Source organism: Pipra filicauda, unplaced genomic scaffold (genome assembly GCF_003945595.2).
Source record: "Pipra filicauda isolate LSUMZ 115617 unplaced genomic scaffold, ASM394559v2 scaffold119_size3216105_pilon, whole genome shotgun sequence".
Taxonomy (NCBI): domain Eukaryota; kingdom Metazoa; phylum Chordata; class Aves; order Passeriformes; family Pipridae; genus Pipra; species Pipra filicauda.
In genome coordinates, this window is record NW_024103651.1 from 1,342,155 (window position 1) to 1,366,423 (window position 24,269).

The window sequence follows — 24,269 nt, forward strand, 5'->3', positions numbered from 1 at the left end:
TTGGACGCTTTCAGGCACATGGTGTGGTTTTGGGGTTGTCCTGTGCAGGGCCAGGAGTGGGACTCAATGATCTGTGTGGGTCCCTTCCAACTCAGAATATTCTACGACTCTGTGATTCTAATTTCTGCTTCTTTTCCCAAATGCTTTTTGGTGAAAGCACTCCAGCCCTGTGCAGGCAGAGCCACACCTACTCTGCAGAGCAGAGCACGGTGCACAGATGGAAAACAGCCTTGTGTGCATCCAAAATCGATGGGAGAAACAGTGTAAGCCCCTAAGTCAGCAAGTGCTTTGTGTTGCTCCTGGGAGCTGTTAGCCATCATGGAAGAGCAGCGTTCTGCAGGCAGTCTGCGTCAGCAATTCCGAGGAGAGCTCTCCCTTCCCACCCCAGTATCCCTGGGGAGCTCCATGGCACACCAAGGCTGAGCAGGGGGCATTGAGCTGAGCAGCTCTGCAGAAATAGCTGTGTCTCCCACCAGGAGCATCAAACAGGCTTGGAGCACCTGAGCATCCTTTGCTTGGTTGGATAACCTGACCTGCACAGCCTGTGGTGCGCAGCAAGGTCAGGTCCAGGCCACGTGAAACTCAAAACACAGGGTCTGTTCTTCCCTTGTGTGCCCTGTCATAGTGAAAAAAAAATGTGGGTTTATGTAATCACCAGTCAAGGCTGGTGATTGTGCTTTACAACTTCCTCGGCTACAGCTGCAGCCAAAGCAATGTTTCTCTTCAGCCTCCTTTTTCTACTTATCAGCAGAAATTTAAACCAGAATACGCCTTGATTAGATAAAGCTGTTCAGGATGAGTAAGAAGTTGTGAAGTTTGCTAGAGCAAAGTGGGAGAAACATGATTTCACATCACAGGGATGGATGTGCTAAAGCAGTGACGTGAAACACCACAGAAGAGGGATTACAGAGGTTATTTCTGGGTCATATGGAGTTAATGAGTGAATGTGTGAATTAACTAGAACGGAACAGCAAAGCAGGCTTCAGAGATGACTTTGGGAGCTGCCTCCCCAGCTGAATGCACACCCTGCCTGAGATCTGCCCTTCCTCACCTGCCATGACTTTCTGTTTGGAAGTGTTGGTTAAACCCCACTTGCTTCTTTCCAGAGAAGTCTTTGGCTCACAATGAGTTTAGATTACTCAACCATGCTCCCCCAGGTAACCTGGAGAGGAGCAGGGAGATGCCAACTTCACACTGAAACCTGAAAAAAAAAACCTGCTGGGAAAAATCCTATTTGGATGGGAATGCTGCTGTGGGGCAGTCAACACTGGGGTCTGCCTGGCCAGCTTTTACTTCTCTCTTCCATCCAGCTTCATTATTCCCCTGCTTACTCTCAGTGTTTTGGTCATTTACCCTCTGTTTCTCAATTAAGACTGGTTTCTTTCCTTTCCCCAGATGACAGCTATGCTGAAACCTTCCCTCAGGGTTTCTCACCCTCCAGATGAGAAAAACAGTGGTGCCTGAAGCCTTCAGGAGCCATCCTGCAAGGTTTCCTCCCAGAATCCTGCTTTAACAACTCAGGCACTGATAAGAGCACCAACAGCCACAATAGATTTCATTCCTGGCCCACAGGAAAAGAAAAAAGGGAAAATTCACAACACTCTGCTACAGAAATGGCTCATTCCCAGGCATGGGGAAGCATTTATTTGACCAAACAGCACTAACACTTATGTGGAAACAGAAGAAACAGAGCCTGTTTCCACACATGCACCACCCCAGGAACTGTAAAGTGCAGATAAGCAGTGTGATATAAGGCATTATATAGTCACCTCACCAATCTGTCCCCTAGACTGGATTTTGGTTTTAACCTTAAAGAGATGTTTTGTAGAAAATACTACAAGACAACAAGAAGTATCAAGAGTAACAGGCATCCTTTCTCATCATTAGGTTTTCCCCTACATGAAAAAATTTCTTCGTCATTACCAAACTCATTCCACCCTTTTTTTGGTTTCCATTTTGGAGAACCAAGAGTCTTAAGGGTCTGGCCTTTGTTCTTCTTCACAGGAGGAGGCACCAAACACGACTGGCAGCAGGAGCAGTCTGTCTGTTGAAAACTTAGATAAATGTCTTCCTCAGAACGTCTTCCTGCTGCTGGTTGTGGAGGGTTCCAATGCCAACAGCTGGGGCTGGGAGGGGAGGTCTGCTCACAAGGCGGAGCTGAAATTGGAGTTGGGAGGAAATGATCAATGAAGCACAGGAACAGGGTTGTATCTTGAGGTCCTGATGCCATGGGGATATCTGCTGGCAGGTATCACCAGCTGGAAGTAATGCAGGAAGTTGTCCTCCATCTCCCACAGACCGTGGCTCAAAGGACAATTATAGTGCATGATATGCCAGAGCAAATGGCAGCTTTGGATTCTTCTCCTACTCCAAGCATGCTGTTTCCTACCTGGGATCTTTCATTATCCTATCTACTTTGATTAAACACAGAGTAAAATAAGGCTCCAGTCTTGCCCATCACCAATGGTGCTATAAAGAGCAGAAGCAGCTTAAATTAGAATGTGTTTGGTTTAGGCATCAGGATTAGGGTTTGTGTAAGCACCACAGAATTTTGCATTTAAGGAGAACTTTGAACTTCATAACACTTGTGGACATCTTATCTTACCTTAAGCCCCAGCTGCTTTTCAAACCGTGGTGACACAAAGGACCATGGCCCCATGTTCTGTGGTTCTTCCTGACTCCAGATGAAGTCTAAAGGAAGGATAAGGGTACATTACAAATGCACATATTTATCTTTTCAGCAGCTCAAGGAGGACAGTTTTTTCTTTTTTTAGCACCTCTACCTTTTTTGCCTTGGCACTACCTCTAAAATGAAGGCTTGCTAGATTGAATTCCCTTGCAGGTCCCAGCTTGCTGAATTCAAACCCAAAGTGTGTCCACCACAGGGGTACACAGTGTGTATATTCAGTTTTTCTACTGCTGTTTTCAAAAGCTACTTAAAGGACTGAACTGCAAAGACCAATGCAAAAAAACATCCCAAATGGCTCACTCTGATTTTCAGTCCTACTTTTTGGAAGCAGAGAGACAATAGCAAAGAGACAAGTTCTTTTAGCACAAGACAAACATTTGCGTTATCCCACTCCAGAAACACTTGGATGTACGAGGGGAAGAGCAAAGTGGAAAAAGCCATTACAGCTCTTTATCCTAAAAGGCAGGCAACAGATTCAGTTCAATACTTCAAAGACACCAGAAACACGAAGGTAAAAGTCTGGCTGACCTTTTGCTTGGCTGTATTTGCTCAGCTCTTGCTGTAGAGCCTCCAGGGGGAAAGGACAGAGCTCCTCAAGTCTCAGAATAGCTGTGTTGTGCTGCTTCTCTCCCAGTGTCTCTCTTTGCTTCACCAGAGCATAGTAATGCTTTCCAGAACACAGCACCACTTGGGTGACACTGAAGAAAAACAAGAATGTTTCCAAGTTAAGGGTTTTACAGAAACTCGATGCAGAACAGCTTCACACTTCCAACAAATACAACCAGCCAAACTTCAAAGACAACTTTATGAAGCTGAATTGCTTCCCTAGACCATTCATTTCTCTTTTTTGCCTTCCATTGCCTCCCGCTCCCCTCCAACCTTCTCACTCTCTACAGCTACCTAGAAGGAGGTTGTAGACAGGTGGGAGTTACTTCTGCCAAGCAACACACAACAGGACAGGAGGAAATGGCCTCAAGTTGCATCAGGGGAGGTTTATATTGATATTAGGAAAAACTTCACTGAAAAGGTCAAGCACAGGAACAGGCTGCCCAGGGAAGTGGTGGAATGACCATCCCTGGAGGTATTTAAAAGTCTAAATGTGACACTTGGGGACATGGTTTAGTCATGGACTTGGCAATGCTGGGTTAAAGTTTGGACTTGATGATCTTGGGGGTCTTTTCCAGCCTAAATGAATCTATGATTCGGGTAACAGCTGCTCCCAGTGACTGTCAGCCAAGGAACATGGTGCAGAATAGTGCCCATCAGATCAGTAACTACAGATTCAACCTCCCTGTGGGGGCAAGGGCCACCTGCCTGAACACCTCACTGTTTTGCAGACAGGTAACTACCTGGTAACTACCAACAATCACCAGAAGAAAAGGAGAGGAACAAGTAAAACTAAGCCACCACCCACAAAACAGCATTTGTCCCCAAAAGTCACCTCTTTCCTGCCACTTCAAATTTGAGGTGTTAGGTAGGAGAAAGGGACAGGATATCCCTTCTGAGCTTCTCCTCTAAGCAAGTAAAGCTACCTTTTAGGATCTACTGAGGAGTCACCAATGACAGGCTTGAATGTTGTCCCTGGGGCCATTTCTTCAAAACTCGATACAGCAGCCTGCATGGGAGAGAGTTGAGAGTTACCAAGTCTTGCTACCTCTCCCTTAGGCCAGAGTCAGAAAGAATACTGAGACAGGGTTTTGGTAAGTACAAAATATAGCCTTCCCTCCCCTTCCTATTCCCATTCCCACTCCCAATGAAATGTGGAATGATAAGCTTCCCAAGAACACTGTCAGACCTAGAATCAACCCTACTTCTAGCTCACCTCCACTCAGCTTTAACCCTCAATCCATTCAGTCCCAAAAAGGAAAAATCCCACTGATTTGACCCTAAAGCAGAGATCAGAGAACACAGAAAAACAACAAAAAGAAAGGGGAAGAGAACACAAAAGAGTAGGAAGAAGAGGATAAAAAAACCCCAAAAAACAGAAAAGGTATTTTTCAGCTTACTGGGAGCCTGAGTAACACTTTGGGAGATGCAACAATGAGAGGTTTCCTGAAGTTTCGGACCATTTGCCTCCGGAGTAAATGGAAATACTGTGCTGGGGTGGTGGGATGGACAACTGACATGTTGACCTGGTCCCCATCAACTCCCTCCTCTGAGCTGTCACACATCTGTATAGGGGGGACACAGCAATGCCAAAGAAAGCAGTGAGACAAATATGCAAGAAAAAACCCAGGCACACAAGACACACCGACCTGTATAGGAAGAGGTGAACAAATATCCCAATTCAGATGACTACAAGGGAAGAACTTGAGAGAAGAAATGGCTTTAGCATTCAACTGGTAAGGTTACATCTGAATGCCTCCTTCCAGCACACTGCAACCAGGGCATGACAGATTTTTTAACAGGTCACGACTTCTTCATGAGAGTGGCAACATCTCTCTAAAAAGCTCCAAGCCCCTTTCTTTACTTAGATGAAACAGCTTTCATTTACTTACTACAGTCACAAGGGCACAACAATGAATTTTAAGGTGTTTTTTGTTTTAAATGTGCCACAGATTCACTGTTATTTAACAGTGTGCAGCCTTCTGTTTGCATGATCTGTGTCTAAAGGACAGATGCAACAGGAACCGCAAGCACTTATCACAAGGTTCCATCACAGTCTTGCACCAGAGCAGCTACACCAGGAATCCCCACTTTGCATTTCTGCAGCACAACTCCCAGAGCACTGACTGCCAGTGCTGTGCTGGGGGACATGTGGCCCCAATAGGGGTGGTGGGTACCTGCAAGAACCGTTCCATCCTGCAGGACGAGTGCTCAGGGCCTGCACCATCATAGCCATGGGGAAGAAGAATTACTATCCCACTCTGCAAAAGCCATTTGGCCTCACCTGGAAACACAGAATGAGGAGGAAGGGAAGAATGATTTCCACAGAACACATTACTTTGCAGAAACTACTCAGCAAAAAGGAACAGCTGATTTTCACATCATTAAATACAAGCCTGAAACATGCTGTTGGCATGCTGGATTTTCTAAAAATGTGCATAGTACAAATGATTCATTTTTACATATATTATCTCTTTGTACACTCACCTCCAGAGATGAAAGTGTCAAATATTATCTGGGCTCCATTAAAGAAGTCTCCAAACTGAGCTTCCCAAATTGGCAGTAACTTGGGGCTCTCAATGCTCATTCCATATTCAAAACCAAGCACAGCTTCTTCAGACAAGGGACTGTTACTCACCTAACAAAAGGAAATTGTTGGGAGGGGTAGGCAAGGAAGAAGACAACCCAGGGTTAAGAACCCTCAGAACCAGGCACATCAGTGCGGGGCACACTGAGGACATGCACTGCTAAAGGCAACTGATGGTCACCTCTGTTTTGCTTTTGGCTGAAGACACTGAGGGGAAAAGAATAATACCTGATCTCTCAAAGAAAAGCAAAAGCCCTTGTTAAAGTTGTTGTTTGTAACTACAAAGAACAGGAGTGCCCTGACAGTTGTCATCTCCCTGCATCTGGTGTTTGCCAGAACATACAGGCTACCTACGTGTATCCCAGCAGCCTTAAAACATGCATTGTTTCAGCACAACAGGAAGAAGGTGGTCTTGTGGACTGCAGAACCCACCTCTAGGAAACCTTTCTGGTCTGGGGACATGTGATTCAGAGGAATGTAGGTATCATCTGTCTCTTGGCAAACCAACATCGCGTGTCGTTGGCTGAAGGTTCCTCTGCCAACATCTTGTCCACTTAGTCTGATATTAAACCCTTGCCAAGCAATAAACAAAACACTGAATTAGCAAGTCATGTAAAAAGGAAACATGTGGGACAACAACTCTCCATGTCCAAAATATTACATCTCTTGTTCTGTCTCTTCTTGGATTTCTCTCATTAGCAACATCAAATCTGAGATTAAATTCTTAACCCGCAGCAGCTCCAACTCACAAGGACAGAGATGCTCTGACATTTCTCTTCTCTCCTCCCAATCATTTTGGGATACATGGTTCAATTTACTGAAGCAAACTGCAAAAAACATGCATTCTGCATCACAGGTAAATGGAGATAATGAATTCAGGCACGAGAGGAGGGAAAAGAAATAGTAGCATAAAACAGTGTACGTGGGAGCCCCACTGATTTCTGGTGCATTGCTCACATGCTTAGCTCTATGCACAAATATTTTTGGGGAGTGATAGGGAGCAACAATTCCTTGAAGACATTTAGAACTTAATCTACAAATATTAGTGACATATAGGATTCATATTTACCTTCTCTTGCAAATTATCAAATTTATACATCATATCAATCTTTTTACTTAGAAACACCTAACAAGTCTAATGTTATAATAAAAAGTATTTTATTGTCTGCTGTCGCCTCTTACCTTGGCTCAGCAGAGAACCAAATGCTAAAGTTTCAGCTGTTGCCCAGTCCAGCTTTTTTCCTTCCTCCATTTTTTGAACCCTTGACTAAACAAGTAAAGAACAAGGAAAAGTTACTATTTTGCTTTTTTCCATCTGTAGCTCTTTTGGTGGCACAGACCAATAACAGAAGCTAGGAAAAAAATAAAACACTATGGAGAGAAATGCTACATTCCTGCAGCCAGCTTAGGTTGGACTGGAATACACAGTCTTATTTAAGCACATCCTGAAGTTTGCCTGAGGGCCACAGAACCATGGATGATCCAGGTGTTCACCTACCAGTCAACAAACTGGACTGACAAATTAATCTTAGTCTGAAAATATTAAAAATCACAGCAGAGAGTGTAGTCTTGACAGAATTTTGGGTCTGTCTGGTTAGCAATGATGAAAGATGCCAGGTGTAAGTATTTCAGTCTCCAGAACTCATTCCTGTTCTGCCCTGCAGAACTGCAGACAAATGATCACACCCAGCTGTGAAGTTCTTGCCTTGGGCTGGGAAGACAAGAACATCAGCCTTCTGAAATAATCAACTCACAGCCTCTCTACAGCTGCCAACCAGACACCTGCACATGCTCATCATTCATCACAGGGAAACATTCACAACCCCAAACCAAGCCAAACCAAACACAAACTTAGGAGCTATCAAACCCTGGCTGTCAAACTTGGCCACGTGTTGTCTGATGTTTATATGTATAAACCATAAAACACTCACTACTGGCTGTGGAAACTGTGTACATGATTACCAGGTTCCTGACTCATTCTCTCACAAAATACTGATTCTAATCATAAAGTATATAAATGTTAGTCATTTATCATACCAGTTTCTATTAGTTGTAAGAATAATAAACTGTATTTTCTATAAGTTTTTTTCTTCATTGTAACAAAACATTGTTGAAATAACAAAATAATGTATACGGTCAGATCTGGGGGGAGAAGACACGTCTTTCTTCAAACCTGGAGAAAAAAAAGTTGCATAATCTGAACCTTGAAACAGTGAGCTGGTTTTTTTCCTAGAGAATACTGTGCTACTCTCTAACTGGCAGTCTTACTGCGTTTAGATTTTTCCTGTAACAGGTCGTACCTCTGAGCAATGGGACCAGAAACATCACCACCCTCTACTGACCTGCGCGTAGGTCTTCAGGAGGTGGCTGTGCATCTGGAGCTCTTCGGGCACCTCCACAGACTTGGCTCCGATGAACTGCAGCAGTGGCACAGGCATCCCTGTGTCCCAGGTGGTGATTTTAGCAGAAGGCTCCACGAAGCCTTTCCAGTGAGCCTGCAGGTTGGTGGCAGGTGGGCTGTACGACGTCATGTTGGCAAGGTGGTCGTTGAGTTTGGAATAGTACGTCGTCTTTATCTCGGACACTTCAGCCTCAGTCATGAGCCCAGCAGCTGTCAAGTGCTCTGCATACGTGTCTGGGATACTCTTACGGGATCTGTCAGGGAGGGAATCAAACCCCATAGAGATGAAACCTGAAAACACTGTCACAGAACAAGAAAATACCACCTTACTACAGCCAGGTACCGTGGAAAACTAAAATAAATGGTGTCCTGGTGCATTACAGTCATTTGCATCAAGTCTGCTTTCCTGGGATTTTCAGAAAGATAACAGTTCTCTTGGATATGTATTTTACAGTCTTTTATTTTTTAAAAAAAAAAGTGCCTAGAGTTGGCAGTTACAGGCAAAAATGAGTCCAAAACCCTTCCGTTTTACCATGCATATTTTCTTCAGAGAAATTCACACTAGGACTTCAGCATTAGATGAGAATCAAGCCATCCATTCTATAAATGCTTTACCTAAAACACCAGAATTCACAGGCCAGTAAATTTTTGTGTATTTTGCTTTGGGGATAAGGATGGGATCTGAATACATTTAAATGCTCATGAAGATGAGCAGGACCAGGCAAAGACAAGACAAACATCACACTGGCTTCCTGCCCATTCTCCCACATTATCCACGCTTCCCCTTGGCACCCAGAAGACAACTTTGCCTCCTGATTACTAATGGTCACAAATTTGAAATCCAAGAGCTGTGTGCTCCAAGAGGCATCAAACTGCATATTTAAGAGCCAACACTAGTGATTACCCTCATTAACATCTCATTATCAGTCACACCTCAGTCAAGGGCTGCTGACAGTGTAGCTGCACTTGCATGAAGACCTGTCCATATGGTGGAGGATCTTAATTACACAGAAACTTCTGCTGCAGCAGCAATACTGAGTTGGTGTAGACCCAAGAACATTTCGGGTTCCCCATGAGGTAGTGGAACCCTCCCTTACCTGATGATTTTGTACATGCAGGGGTTGGTGAAGAAGGGCTCATCCAGCTCGTTGTGGCCCCACTGCCTGTAGCACAGCAAATCTACGATGACGTCCCTGCGGAACTGGCGCTGGTACTCGACGGCCAGGCGTGTGGCACGGACAACTTCTTCAGGATCATCCCCATTCACGTGGATAACTGCACACCCAATGATCTTGCCTGCCCAGGGATTTGGAATATAACAGTAATCACATGAAACCCCTTCCAGAGAAAACAGACACCTACTCTGCTGAAATTACAGACAACTCATGCGAAGTGAATGTAACAACAAATGAACGACAGATGCTCTTTGTGATGGGAGCTGGGGCAAGGAGAGGAGTCTTCCCTGAGAGACAGTACAATTAGCCCAACCTCTTGAATTTGTGACAGTTTGAGCACAACTTCTTTACAAGCACTAAATTCCCAGAGGACTTTCTATACACATTTCCTGCATGTTATTGATCTGGAAGTCTGCAGGGAATGGGAGAGAATTATTTGATCGCTCCTCTTTCAAACAAAAATTAAATTTTATTTCCTTCTTATCCTAAGCTATCACTACTATGATTTCATACAGGCCAGAAACAACCTTCTCCCTTGTCCCCTGTTCCAGAGAGGTTTCTTCATTAAAGAAAACACTGCAAAATTCAAATGTATCAACACCCTCCCCTGTATGACAATTTGGCTGCAAATCCTCCCAGCAACAGTGCTCCTCCTGTACTTTATCTGTCCAAATTCTGGGAAATAAGGATATTTCAGCCATTCCTGACCTGTGTCAAGTTTCCCTCCTTAGCAAAATCCTGAAAGTCAAATGGTAACATCTTCCCTCCTACTGACAGGTAAGAAGAAAGGAAAATTGAGGATGGAGGAAAAAAAAACAACAACAAACAAAAACAACCCATAACACAAAACCAGCCCAGGGAAAAGTAGTAATAACATATGCTATCTACCTTACCAGATTAATGAATCTACCTGTTTGGTTTGATGAAACCATAAAACAAACACAAATACTTAATGTTAAGTCTTAAAAACATAGAAAAGTATATTTTTAGTTATAAGTGACATACACAAGAGAACTTACTACTGAGTCTCTAATCCTAGTGATAATACATCTGTTTATCACTAAGAAAGATCAGTCCAAAACAAAAGACTTCTAGTTTAAGCTTGGAAAGGTCTTGAGCCTCATCTTTCCATTAAAAGCTCAACAAGCTCACCTGACAACAAACACAACAGAAAAATGAAGGAGTATCTGCCCTATAAATCTTGCTCAGAAAACACACTGGGATGATTTTGATGAAATTTAACAAGATGTATTTCAAATACATGTTACACACTCCATCGCAACACTTTTTTGAAAGCTGTCAATGACATGACAGAAATTAAACGAGTTACAGAGACTTCACAGTAATCTTGCAAATATTTCATAACATCCCGTGAAAATGTGATCAGGTTTTCCCTTGGTGTTTAGTCTTTGCCATAAGGCAGACGGGGGAGGGCATATTTTTAGCATCTGAATTGTTGCCAGTAGGAGGAAATAATCGATAATAATTTTAATTTCTACTCTATCATGAAACTGGAGCTATATTAGCACAACTCCCCAGAGCTGATAGGGACTTGCTATAAAAAGCCCACAGCACAGCACATATCCACACTGAAGTTAAAAATCCTTTCTGACACAACAGACAATTCTCCTCCCGATTCAACTCCACATACCAATGTCACTGCAGTACAGGGACGACCTTCCTCGCTCTGGAGGAGTGGTATAGCCCAGCTGGTTATTAACAATCAAGTGGATGCTCCCACCAACTCTGAAATGTGGTAGATTAGAGAGGGTCAGTGTTTCAGGAACAATCCCTTGCCCAGAGAAAGCAGCGTCGCCATGAACCTACATTAGGGAAGAAGATGGAAAAGTCTCATTAGGAAATACTGGAGGAACAGCAAAATCAAAACTGTAACTCATTAAGCAACACCTTTAAATTGAGTACCTGGAACAGATACTATTCCAGCTGGACCCACTTCTTAAAACCTTTCAGACCACTGTTTTCATGATTTGAGACTTTATATTACCTTATCACTAACAAAGGGCCATAGCAGCCAACGTGTGTACATGACTGCCTAATATAATTCCTACCTGGAACTGACCTCTAAACTCCTAAAATTGACCCACCAGTGTCCAGGTGACTGCAAGTGTCCTGGCTATGGCAAAGCTGCAGCAGTCAGCAGCAAGTCCCTGACCCCTGAACAAATTCAGCACATATGGCACCTGGAAATCTTCCTTGCCCTCCTCTTTCCCCATTAACAGGATCCCAGTACTTGTCATTATACATCAAATCAGTGTTTTTCTGATATTTCTGTATACACTTCTGTTCACATTCTAGTCCAGCAAGTCTTACAAAGATCAGTTAGGAATTGTGAGCAAAATACCTGCAGGCAAATAACTTTGTCCCCAGGCTGTGCAGAGCTGTCTGGGGAGTAATCTCCATCGAGCAGGGTCTGCTGCCTCCCCCGTGTCTTGCCCACGGCCACTGGATTGATGGCTTCCAAATGTGAGGGGTTGGGCAGCAAGGTGACGTGCACAGGCCTGTGGGCACCGAAGTCGAGGTCTACAGAAGATGTCAGGTGGGAGAGAACATCCCCAATGGCTGCTGAATTCTCTGGGAACTCACTCAAACCACGCATCTTACGGAACATGAGCTGCACGGAAACAGATTTGGTCAAAACCCTTTTCTGATTCACTGACACGGTGAAAGAAAAGCATTTACTGAACCCTATGCTCTCCTTCTCCTGAAATTACAAGGATGCTTCTGATAACAGCACAGAAAGCCCTGCATCAGAGTGATTTTTACAGCCTCCTGTGGACAGTTGGCTGAAGTGTTGACAGGAAGGGAAAACACTCTCACACAAGTTAACTTTTATGGCTCCAGCACTTACAACACGACAACCTCTTGGGGCTTTATTTCACCTCAAATAAACCAGGCATCAAGCAAGTGCTCATGAGATTATGAACCTCTTACCTCGGGTGGAAGCTGAAGCAGACCTGCGAGGAGATTAAGCCTTCCACGGTGAGGCATTCCAATAACAACATCCGTCACTCCGCTGTACGCACACATCTTGAACAGCTCGTGGAAGAAGCCCATCATACTCTCGGCCCCCTCGCCGCCATAGCGCTTCACCGTGGCAAACTTGGTGGCTAAGAAGTGATCAAACTCCTGTGAAAAACAGGACAACTTCACTATTAGGCTATTTTAAGCAGCAGCCTTCTGTTTAGGATTTAGGTTTGTATCCTTAAGGCACACAAACCTAAAAACACTCCTTCAAAGTCTCGGCTCACTTTCCACCCACACAGTCTGAGACCAGAAGCTGTGATGACTACAAGAAATCAGCTCTTATCTCCTCCTAAGCAGAAAAATGTTAGGTTGAGGACCAAACTCTCTCTGTCTAACGTGGAAGGAGATGTATGAAGAACTGTAACACTAGAGCAATCTACAAATTACTTAACAGTTTACCTGTTTTAGGTGGAAATTAAGGAGTGGTGTTCTTTTACAGTATTAAACATAACTATCTTGAGACACAAAGTGCTAGAGAAGCACAGTGTTTCATTTTGATTTATATTTGGCACAGTCCTTAGTACACAGGTAGAATGCTTGAAAGAAGAAAAATAAATGGATCTGTATTTATTTCATTTTCTTCTCACTTCACTCCATTCACCTGTGCCTAGACAGCTCTCATAAGTGACCAAGTTTTGGAAGCACTGGAAGTTTACTTAGTGTTTTGCAGCAGAAGACTGAAAATAAATGAAGTCTTGTAACTGAGAAGACAGATCCACACCCAAAAATCAGAGCCAACTGCTGAACACCCTCTAGTTAAGCAACATTCAGTTCTAAGGAATAAATGATACAAAAGTATTCACTCATAAAAGCAGTTTTTCTGTCAGGGTTAAATTCTACACCCTTAGTATAGTTCTGGTCATACTGAAATCAAAATAGGGTCCCAATATCAACCTCTTGTGTCACTGTCAAATTCCTCTACCTTCCAAAGAGGCAACAAAATACAAAATGGACCATATACTTCTGTTTAGTCATTGGTAAATATTACATTGAACACTCCTTCCACTTGGAAAACTGGAAACAGGGACACTTTCACAGATCCTGCTCTTCTACCTTTCCAACCTTCACCGATCCTGCTCTTCTACCTTTCCATCCTTCTGGATAGCATAGGAAGAAAAGGGGAAAAAATTAAAATTTTTCACAGTACAGAAGTATTGGAATCAATTTTCTCTATACATTTTGAAAGCACATAAATATTTCATTTCCTCACAGAATGCACTGAACAAAGGTTCCTTGCTGAAAAGCAAATTTGCCAGTGCTGTATCATAACACCTCAGTCCAGCTGTGATTTGTCCTCCCAAAACCTTGAGAGATACCATACTTTAAAGCCAGTAAAAGAGATCAGCACCAGAACACAACATTTCACAGAGCTCTGCCCAGCCTTGTGTTCCCATCAGTAACATTTCAGTGAGCTGTCAGATCATTAGCCTCAGAGAATCTCACTTTTGAAGACTGATTACTCATGGGTTTGTACAAACCAAAATATGGCTCTTTGTTTCAATAATGGCTGCCAAGTAAACTCAGCAACAAACTCCAGTGAGATTGCTGCATTTGTGTACTGCAAAACCTTGTACCTCTTCCTCTTGCACACTGTCAAAGCCTTTCAGGATAGTGATTGTTCTTTTTCTGCATGAATAGCGTCCAGAGCAGTAAAGGATCCATGACAAGATTTCACGACTCTATTACAATCCAACAATGGGGAACAAGGTACCTGGGACTCCAGCATCAGTTTGCACAAGTGCTTTTTCTCTTCAGGTGTAAATGCTTCTTGCTTTAGCTCTTCAAACCTTTTAGCAAACCATTCCCTCTCCTCCAAAGTTGGAAGCTGGCTTGTTTCTATGGAAATACGCCCGCAGTATATATGGTCAAGGTAAGCCAACACATCCTCTAGGGAAGATTCTTCTTTTCCCATGTTTAGGAGTCCTGGTGGGAAATAAATGTTATTAGTCACTTTGAGGGAGGAAGGCGAAGCACCAAGGCGTGTTTTGGAGAAAACAAAGCATAGAGAGAGACCCTCCTTTGTTCAAGGTCACAGCAGCAGTCTAAGAGAGACAAGAAAAGACGAGTCTTGATTTCTACCCCTGTACTTTGACAGCTTCACTACACTCTTAAGTATGTAAATCATCAAAGTAACAAGACATTAATGTTTAACATCAGTAACTGTAAGAACAAGTACAATTTTTCCTGATTTCCAAAGATGCTAGAAGGCAGACACTCGTTGCACTGTGATTTCTGCAACAGACATAAGCAGGCCCAAGTTGACAATTTCTCATCCAAAAGTTCATTACTGATTGAACCACCACTCAATATTTGGCTCTTCCACAGAGGCCACAGCCTCCCAATGAACCACCCACGAACAGAACTCACTGTGAGCAGGCTGTGGACTTACCTGTAGTAACGAGAGGCCCTTGAAGAACTTCAGCCAGCTGTTGGATTTCAGGTACCATGTTCATAACAGCCTGGCCAGCAAACAGGGGGTTTATTTTGGCTGCTTTGTGGCCGTGTTCAGCGTACGCAGTTATTAAACGAGCCAGAGCATGGTCAACTGAAAGCAAAAAGAAAGCAGAACAGCATCACACATGTGCTCACATTTAATCCACTTACAGCACCAACACAGGAATGTTTTGTCCACTGGCAACTATCAAGGTTCTGGCTGGAAAGAGAGTATCTAAGCAGCTGGTTTCACCTTATCACCCTACAATACATCCATCAGCAAACTGCTCGATCTGCTCACCCATCCAGTTTTCCAGCCAGTACGCTCTAGATTTTCCCTATGGCTCCCCTCATAAGTTAGGCTCCTGTAAACACATGCAGAACTACTTCACTTTGCTTTGAACGTCTTTACAACAGGTGCCACCACCTTGAGAACAGCACATCACCAGCACACAAAGTATTATTTCCTGAGCCAGCTCAATCATATCACTTATGCTTCCCTGTTCCTTGCTGGAATGACAGGAGGATTGGGTCTTAACAATAATTCAGGTCCCATGACTTCAGAAAAAAAGGCTGTTTCTGCAGGAGCCAAGAGCATGTGCTTAGCCAAATGTGGTAAAAATTATCAACATAGGCAAACGAGCAGCTGAAAGGTCACACACACACCTTACTGTCACTGAGCACAGACCACAAGCCAGGCTGATAAACTGCACACAATAAAATATATTGCAAGCAGAATCTGGTACAAATTAATTATATGAACCAGTTTATAATCCATTCCTAGTGCGGAGGGGTTTTTCATCTTGGTAGAGTGCTGACAGTATGCAAGTCTGAAGGCTTTCATTTTCCAAAACAATGCACTTCTGAGACCATTTCACTAAATTATTTCTCTGACATTTGTGTTTCCATTGCTGACACACTGCTCCAGCCACTATGTTCACAAAGTCAGCCCATTCAAAACAGGCCCCTTTCTGTAGTGGGTTCTGCAAGGGGGACATAACTCTAACATTTCCCACAATGCTCTCAGCAAGAAAGCCATTTAAAATGTAACATAGAAATATGTTAACTATTAACAAGGAAGATACTTTGTGACAGGACTTGGTGTCCCTGAGCTACGAACCTGTTTCACTCCTGCTTCTGTCCAACAGGCTTAATTCACAAAAAAATCCCAGAATCATTATGTTTGGAAGGGACCTCTGGAGATCATCCAGTCCAATCCCCCTGCCAAGGCAGGTCACCTGGAACAGGTGACATGGGAATGCATCCAGGTGAGTCTGGAATGTCTCCAGAGAGGAGACTCGAGGCCCTCCCTGGGCAGCCTGTTCCAGTGCTCTGCCACCCTCCACGGACAGAAGTTCTTCCTGATGTTGAGGTGGAACTCCTTGTGTTTTAGTTTATGACCATTGCTTCTTGTCCTGTTGCTGGGCACCACTGAAAAGATTCTGGCACCATCCTCCTGGCACTCGACTTGGAGATATTTATGTGTATTGATGAGATCCCCTCTCAGTGTTCTCCAGACTAAATAAGCCCAGCTCCGGCAGTGTCTCCTCATCAGAGAGATGTTCCAGACCCCCATCAGCTTTCTGGACCCTTTCCAGCAGCTTCTCTCTCTTGTCCTGTGGAGCTCATTCCTATCGAAGTCTCCCAAGCTGTTAACGCAGGGACCACATTCCTGCCCCGGCGAGTTTTGTGCACTTGAAATCATATTTCTGCACTATAAAACTGAGTTAAAATCATCACAGTTACCGCTGTGGGAGAGAGTTACCTGCATTGGTAACTATACGGCCAGTTCAAGCACCGTAATAGAAAAGGAAAACGACAAGCGCGGGGCAGAGGTACTTCTAGGGCAGCAAAACTGAAGTAACTTCGAATCGCTGAAGTAACTCCAGCAGCTGGTGCTGCCGGTGGCGCGGGGCCAGGCACCACAAAGCTTCCCGGCCAAGGGCTCTGGGAGCGAGCGGGACCCGCCGGGATCCCGCGGGGACGGGAGGCGGCGGGGACAACACACGGAGCCCCTCAGCCCGACCCCTCACGGCCCGCGGTCCCCGCTGCGGGGCAGCCCCCGCCGCCCAGCCCAGCCCAGCCCAGCCCAGCGCCGGGGGTGTCCCACCTGCTCTGCCGGCTCCACGGGGCTCCGCCGCCCGCCGCGCCGCCGCCTTGCCGGGTTTGTAGCCGTAGACGCCGCGCTCGGTGCGGTACCAGCGCTGCGGGCCGGGCGGGCGCAGAGCGCGGCGCAGGGCGCGGGCCCCCCCCGCCAGCGCCGCCATGGCCGCGGCCGCGCTGCCCCAACCGCCCGCGGCGCCGCCGCCGCCGCCACCGCCCCCCGGCCCGCCCAGAGCACCGGGGGCGGCGCCGGGCCGGGGCCGGGGTCGGGCGGGGCTGCCCCGGCTGCGGACGGACAGAGGAGACCCCTCCCCACTGGAGAGGGTCCACAAAGCTGGTGAGGGGTCTTGGAGCATCTCCCCTTATGAGGAGACACTGCGGGAGCTGGGTCTGTTCAGTCTGGAGAGGAGAACACTGAGAGGGGATCTCATCAATACACATAAATATCTCAAAGGCAGGTGCCAAGAGGACGGTGCCAGACTCTGCCAGGACGAGGAGCAGTGGTCATAAACTAAACCACAAGATGTTCCACCTCAACATCAGGAAGAACCGTCCGTGGAGGGTGGCAGAGCACTGGAACAGGCTGCCCAGGGAGGGCCTGGAGTCTCCCTCTCTGGAGGCATTCCAAACCCACCTGGATGCATTCCTGTATCACCTGCTCCAGGTGACCCTGCCTTGGCAAGGGGGTTGGACAGGATGATCTCCAGAGGACCCTTCCAAACAGAATTATTCTGTGATTCTGTGAACCACCAGCAGGTTGGGGGAGGTGATTCTGCCTCTCTGCTCTGGTCTTATGAGACCCCACCTGGAGTACTGCATCCAAGTCTGGGGTCCCCGGCACAGGAAAGACATGGAGCTGTTGAAGTGAGTCTAGAGGAAGCCACCAAGATGATTACAGGGATAGAGCACCTTCCCTACAAGGAAGGGCTGAGGGAATTGGGATTGTTCAGCCTGGAAAAGAGAAATCTTTAGAGTGACCTAATTGTGGCCTTCCAGTACCTGAAGGGAGCCTACAAGAAAGACTTTTTACAAGAGCATGTAGTGACAGGACAAGGGTGAATGGATCCAAACTAAAGGACAGTAGGTTTGGATTAGGTATTAGGAGGAAGTTCTTTGCTGTGACGGTGGTGAGGCACTGACACAGGTTGCCTAGAGAAGTTGTGGATGTCCCATCCCTGGAATTGTTCAAGGCCATGCTGGGTGGAGCTCTGAGCTGGATGGAGCTCTGAATTAGTGGAAGGTGTCCCTGTGCATGGCAGGGGAGTTGGAATGGGATGATCTTTAAGGTCCCTTCCCACCCAAACCATTCTGTGACTCCGTGATTGCCAGCAGGTCCCCTCTACTCAGCAGTGGTGAGGCCACACCTGGAGCACTGTGTCCAGTTCAGGGCTCACCAGTACAGGGCAGACATGGACATACTGGGGAAAGTCCAGTGAAGGGCCACGAAGATGATGAAGAGACTGGAGCACAGATGAGGAAGGGCTGAGAGAACTGGGACTGTTCAGCCTGGAACAGAAAAAGCTCAGGAGGATCTTATCAATGTGTGTAAATACCTAAGGGAAGGTGCAGAGAGGACAGAGCCAGGCTCTGTTCAGGGGTGCCCAATGACAGGACCAGAGGCAATGGGCACAAACTGAAACACAGGAGATTCCCTCTGAACATTAGGTGACAATTTTTTTCACTGTGGGTGACCAAGCACTGGCACAGAGCGAATAAATAAAATTGAATGTTGCAAAGAAGGCAAAAGGATACAACTGTATGACAGTGGTCATGTGGCCAATACAGTGAAGTGTAACAGAAATTGAATATTAATTTTTTTTTCAATTAGAACAAAGGAACTTTGAAAATAATGCTGAAAGGTTATATGATTTAGTGAAGTTGACAGTAGAGAGGCATAAAGGGTTGATATAGTTAAACATTTCCATTCTATGCTTGGGGAAAAAGACAAATGTTGCAGGCACACTGCATGATGATGAAATACTTTTCCACAGTTCTTAAGCAAATACCAGTCGAATAGCAGATATCAATGTGGTTTTGCTTTAAATCAGACAGGCACTTAGCTGAATATTTCCCAATTAGCACTGATAGGAGTAGGTTTGAATATTAAAAATTTTCCATTTTTTCCAGTGACATGGTTCAGCCACACAATGTAGGTCTTGGAGAACTAATTAAATATTTGTATATATGAGTTCACTTACTGGTTCAATCAAGTCTAAGCAGGGGTTTATGGAATATATTTCTCATCAAGTCAACTTGCTGTTTTTTTTCTGTGATTCGAAATCCAGATTTAAAGTCCTTTGCAGATTTGCCAGCATGCTCATCTTGTGTAGGACATGATTACACGTGGAAAAGCCTTGCTGGAGCTGTATCTGGGTCAATAAAAGGTTTTGTTGACTTTGGCTCATATCTAAATGTGAGGAAGTGGTACCTGTGCCAGCAGAAACGCTGCTCCTGAGGATGTATCCAAGGGGACTCTCCTGGCCTGGCTCTTCTGGCACAGAAAGCCTGTCCTAGAGAAGGCTCCTATGTGAGGCTGATTCAGTACTACCTGAGGTTCTCACCAAAAAACCAAGAAATGTTTCAAAACCAAGGTTGTATATAATAAATAGTGTGTGTCTGACTATCTAGCAAATCTAAACTTGCAGTATTTTAAACAGAAAACCATAATCAGCTTGGAGTATTTCTGAAGGCATTATAGCCCTTGCCACTTTAGGAGTTATATCAGCCCAAAAAAACTGCCAAAAAAACTGGAGTCCTGAGGAAGATTGTCAGCTGGAGGTGTGTGGTGAAGAGAGGTTACCTTGGATCTGAGTGTCAGGATGGAGATAAACAAATGTGATTTATTGTAACAGGATAAGATGAAAGCTTGTACACCTTGAAAGAGCATGTGCACCAAAATGCAGTTCCTTTCCAGGAAACAGGGACCATAAATAATCTACAAAACTTGTGAGAAAAAAACCCAGACGGGTCTAAAAAAGTTATATCTGCTCACTTGGCAAAAAAAGGATGATTTCCTGGATTTGGCTACAAGGAAATAGTGAGTACACCTACAGATTCTGCATTAGGCCAGTATTTGGCACAATTTGAATCCTGTGTGCAAGTTGCATGACAGTAATTGAGGAAACATAGAAAAACTTGGGAAGAAGAGCTTCAGGAATTAAAAAAAACCCTGCTTTATATCTGAGACTCAGGAAGCAAGATCTCTGTGGTTTTGGTAAATCAGTAGAAAAGCTTGATCAGTGTGTGCACAAACCAAACAGGTGCTTTAGAAACAAAAGCTTTCTGAGCTGTCAGACAAAGGTAAAAACAGATCTAATTGTGTGGCCTTTACACCAACACAGTCAAAGGTGTGGAAGTGTGTGGTATAAACACACAAGGACCTTTGTTTCCTCTCAAAATTGTGGTGATCATGCACTTTATTCATGTTAGAAAGGGCAGTGACATCATGCTTCAAAAGAAAATAAGCCAACATCTCCTGGTGTAATGCCACTGCCAACTTAAGCCTGATGTAACACTGAGCCTGCCTTTTCAAACAGACCCAAAAATGAGTAATCCAAAGGCATCCATTGACATCCATTGGTGCCTTTGAAAAATTCAGTGCCAACACTAAAATGGATTTTACCGTGTCTAGGCCATGGATCTTCTCCGCCCCAGTGAAGCAGTTTAATCAACTTGGTAACTCAAGATATTTTGGCAAGTAAATGAAATCTTTGTGTAGCAGGGACATATGAATGATCTCTGTCAATAACAAGCACGACTTTGTCCTTTCGAACTTGTCCAGAAAGAGATTTTCAGACATGTCTGCAAAATGAGCAGTGAAGTTAAACAAGAGAGAGGAGAAAAAAAAAACTTGTCTAGTCCTGCCTAGTCCTGGCAGAGCACACCTACAACTCTGCATCAGTAAACAGAGTCTCCTATTGGGGCTGACTCCTGCCTCCAAATAAAAGGTGGCTTTAACAGCTGAATAATCTCATTATGCACATCAGGCCTGTGCCTGGTGTCACAGTCCAATATTGCTGAGGGCTTGTTCTAAGCCTAGAGGGGTTTAAATGCTTTCCCAACCTTAAGAAAAAGCTTCTGTCAGAGCCTGGATTCTAAATGTAAAATAAACACCAGATCCGCACTCTCCAGCTCTGGGCTGTGCCAGCTTTTCCCAGCTTGGGCAGCTTTAGAGTTGCCCCAGAGGCGATGCCATGCCCAGACGTGCAGACAGGGAACATTTCAAATAAATTGGGGAATTCTGTGCCACTAAACTCACCACTGCAAAATGCCTTCTGGATCTTCAGGTGGGAACAGCGCCTGAGCAGGGGGGCAAAGTGCAAAGACCAGATTTAGACTAGAAAATACACTCTGACAGAATCACAGTGTCATTAGGGTTGGAAAGGACCTCTGGAGATCATCCAGTCCAATCCCCTTGCCAAGGCAGGGTCATCTGGAGCAGGTGACATGGGAATGCATCCAGGTGGGTTTGGAATGTCTCCAGAGAGGGAGACTCCAGGCCCTCCCTGGGCAGCCTGTTCCAGTGCTCTGCCACCCTCCACGGACAGAAGTTCTTCCTGATGTTGAGGTGGAACTCCTTGTGTTTTAGTTTATGGCCATTGCTTCTCGTCCTGACACCAAAGAGAGTCTGGCACCATCTCTTGGCACCCACCTTTGAGACATTTATGTGTATTGATGAGATCCCCTGTCAGTATTCTCTTCTCCAGACTAACCAGGCCCAGCTCCCGCAGTGTCTCCTCACACGGGAGATGCTCCAGACCCCTCCTCATCTCTGTGCCCTCCGCTGGACCCTCTCCAGCAACTCCTTGTTTCTTGCGCTGATGACCCCAGACCCGGGGCACAGCCGCGGACACCCGTTAACCCCCAATCCCGGTATCACTCGTTGTTAACCCGCCGCTCCCCGCGGTGTTTTGAGCGGTGACACCCGAGTGTCCCCCCCGGCCGGTGTGGCACAGACACGTCACGGCGGTGACGTCAGGCGCGGGCACCGGCCGAGCCGCGCGCTGGGGCCGCCAAACAAGCGGCATTCTGAACTCATTCCTCCCATTCCCGCCGCGGCCGAACCCCTTCCAGTTCCTTTACCTTTTCCCCTCCCCTTTCCCGCCCCATTCCCGTTCCTCTTCCCCTTCTCCGCCACTTCCGCCTCCGCAGGTCCCGGTAACCCGCCCGCCGCCAGGCCCCCGCGCGGGGCTGCCCCGCGCGCCGCCTGACCGCCGCCGCTCGCGAAGCGCCGCTCCGCGCCGCCCGCAGCCGCGGCCACGCCGCGCTTCAGCGGCGCCGCCCTTCCCTTCTCGCCCGGGCGCGGCGCGGCGGGCTCGGCCGGTGCGGCGCGGGCTCAGCCGGTGCGGCTCCGGGGCTCAGGCGGCGCCGCGGGCGGCCCCTCGGCCGTGAGGGGAGCAGCGGGCGGGGGCCTCGGAGGGGCGGGGGAGGTGGAGGCGGCGACCGGGCCGGGCGGGCCCATGTCGGCACCGGGCACAGGTACGGGGGGAGCCGCGGGCGAGGGGCGCGAGAGCAGGGCGGTCCCACGGTGTGTGTGGGGAGCGTGGCCCTGGGGAGGCGTTGGGACGGCGCAGGGGCCTGGCGGGACCGCGGGGAGGGGGGTCCCGGGGGTTCCCCGGGGCCGGGGCGGGGGGGTCGAGGCGGGGAGGGCTCGGGCGGCGGTGCCTGAGGGCGCGGGGAGAGGGCAGGGCGTGCTGCTGCTGCCAGCCGGGAGGGGCGGTGGGAGGGCGGGCTGGGAGCAGGCGTTGGGGTGTGCTGGAGCGAGCGGGGCCGTTCAGTGCCCGGTCTGTGGCCGCCGTTTGCCGGTGGAAGGCGCGTCCCCGCGGGTCTGACAGCGAAACTCTGAGTCCCGAGACGTGTGGAAGTGAAAGTAAAAGCGCCCGGCTGCTCGCCAGGCCGGGCTGAGGATGGGTCAGTGTCGTGGAGTTGTGTCAGAGAGGATATCGGGAAAAGGGTGTTCGCCCAGAGGGTGGTTGGGCACTGGAAGAGGGTCCCCAGGGCAGTGGTCACAGCACTAAGCCTGACAGAGCTCAAGAAGTGTTTGCACGATGCTCTCGGGCACATGGTGAGATTCTTGGCGCTGTCCTGTGCAGGGCCAGGATCTGAACTGATGATCCTTGTGGGTCCCTTCCAACTCGGAATATTCCGTGGTTCTGTGAACCTTCTGTGCCAGTGCATGGGGTGCTCCTCTCTCTGCACTGTGGCTTCCTGCTCTGCTCCTTGTCTCACCTTCCAAAACTTGTGGCTGAGTTTATTTTTTCCTCGTTGACCAGGGCATTTTTCTACTCCCCCTTCCTCGTTTTTCTAACGCACCTTCCCTTACTTTAAGAGAACCCTGATTACATTTCATTCCTTGAAACTTATAGCTTTCCAGTGGTGTGATAACCAGTGATGGAGGAGTTTGTTGCTCTGTCAGATTTCTCAGCTGGTCAGAAGTGGGGACATCTTGCCTCATATCCCCTCATTTCTTTCGTAGTAGAATAGCTGCAAAAAGGACCATTTATGTGATCAATTTTATTTCCAGTGGCAGTAAAAACAGAACATGAAAAATCTCAATATGTTTAGTTTAATAGAGCTGTATTTCTTCCCCCCATATGTGTGTTTCAAGGATTGAGATTCTGGATCATGTTAATGCAGACTGTGAGAACAGACTTTTTATTGACTTGAGAAGATTGATTTGAGGGTCACGGTGTTGGTGTTTATCCTTTATTCTGAATTGTGACTGGGTTAACGATGCTGAATACCTCATATGACTCTGGTTTCCTTGAGAGTAAGTACATAGATGCTTTTTCTTAAATGTTGCTTCTGTATCTCAAGACCTGTTTCTTAAGTTTCTGAGCCCAGAGTATCATGAACCCAGTCCCATCACTTTTTCAAATTCCAAGAATGGTATGAAGTTTAAAAAAAAGTAGAAATTTATGTACACTAAAAATGTTTTAACCACAAATGAGTTAAGGTGTGTCAAATATTGGAAAATTAATAGAAGTAGTTTTCTCTGAAAAAATAGTGTCTGTAGGCACTGAAACTAAGGAATGTCAAAGTGTGTGAGTGTCACTGCAGAAACGGGCTACCAAAGGCATGTGGATGTTTGTCTTGTCTCTTTTTTTCCTCTGTCCTTCCTAATTTTCAGCTGTGAGTGCTGGTTTGTCTTTTGGCTCATGGAGTTCCTGTCATTATTGTGCCTTCTCATCAGTACATCCCTATAAACACAAGGTATTGAATAGAAGTTCT

General features: G+C 46.3%; 2 protein-coding genes across 4 annotated transcripts in view; one reads left to right on the plus strand and one right to left on the minus strand.

Moving 5' to 3' along the window:
• Positions 1 to 1,606: 1,606 nt before the first annotated feature.
• DHTKD1 (dehydrogenase E1 and transketolase domain containing 1) lies at positions 1,607 to 17,203 on the minus strand. 2 transcript variants are annotated; one of them, XM_039386204.1, is made up of 17 exons: positions 17,047 to 17,203; positions 14,893 to 15,048; positions 14,215 to 14,426; positions 12,411 to 12,605; positions 11,821 to 12,090; positions 11,110 to 11,281; positions 9,381 to 9,579; positions 8,225 to 8,537; positions 7,065 to 7,149; positions 6,315 to 6,454; positions 5,783 to 5,933; positions 5,473 to 5,579; positions 4,696 to 4,860; positions 4,222 to 4,304; positions 3,218 to 3,387; positions 2,606 to 2,691; positions 1,607 to 2,157 (listed from the first exon to the last, which is right to left on the minus strand). In XM_039386204.1, exons 1-17 carry the CDS (start codon positions 17,201 to 17,203, stop codon positions 2,056 to 2,058), a joined length of 2,763 nt encoding a protein of 920 aa, XP_039242138.1. In that variant the 3' UTR covers positions 1,607 to 2,055. The 2 variants fall into 2 exon arrangements, with proteins under 2 accessions (XP_039242138.1, XP_027584059.2); XM_027728258.2 differs by lacking the exon at positions 17,047 to 17,203 and adding an exon at positions 16,057 to 16,279.
• A 5,226-nt stretch (positions 17,204 to 22,429) lies between these two features.
• UPF2 (UPF2 regulator of nonsense mediated mRNA decay) overlaps positions 22,430 to 24,269 on the plus strand; it is a 55,904-nt gene continuing 54,064 nt past the window's right edge. Inside the window, exon 1 of one of the 2 annotated variants that reach the window (XM_027728253.2) lies at positions 22,430 to 22,517. The gene's annotated coding sequence lies outside the window, so the exon portion shown is untranslated. Of the gene's footprint in view, positions 22,518 to 22,871; positions 22,950 to 24,269 lie in introns of those variants that run through there. The other variant, XM_027728255.2, reaches the window with a different exon arrangement.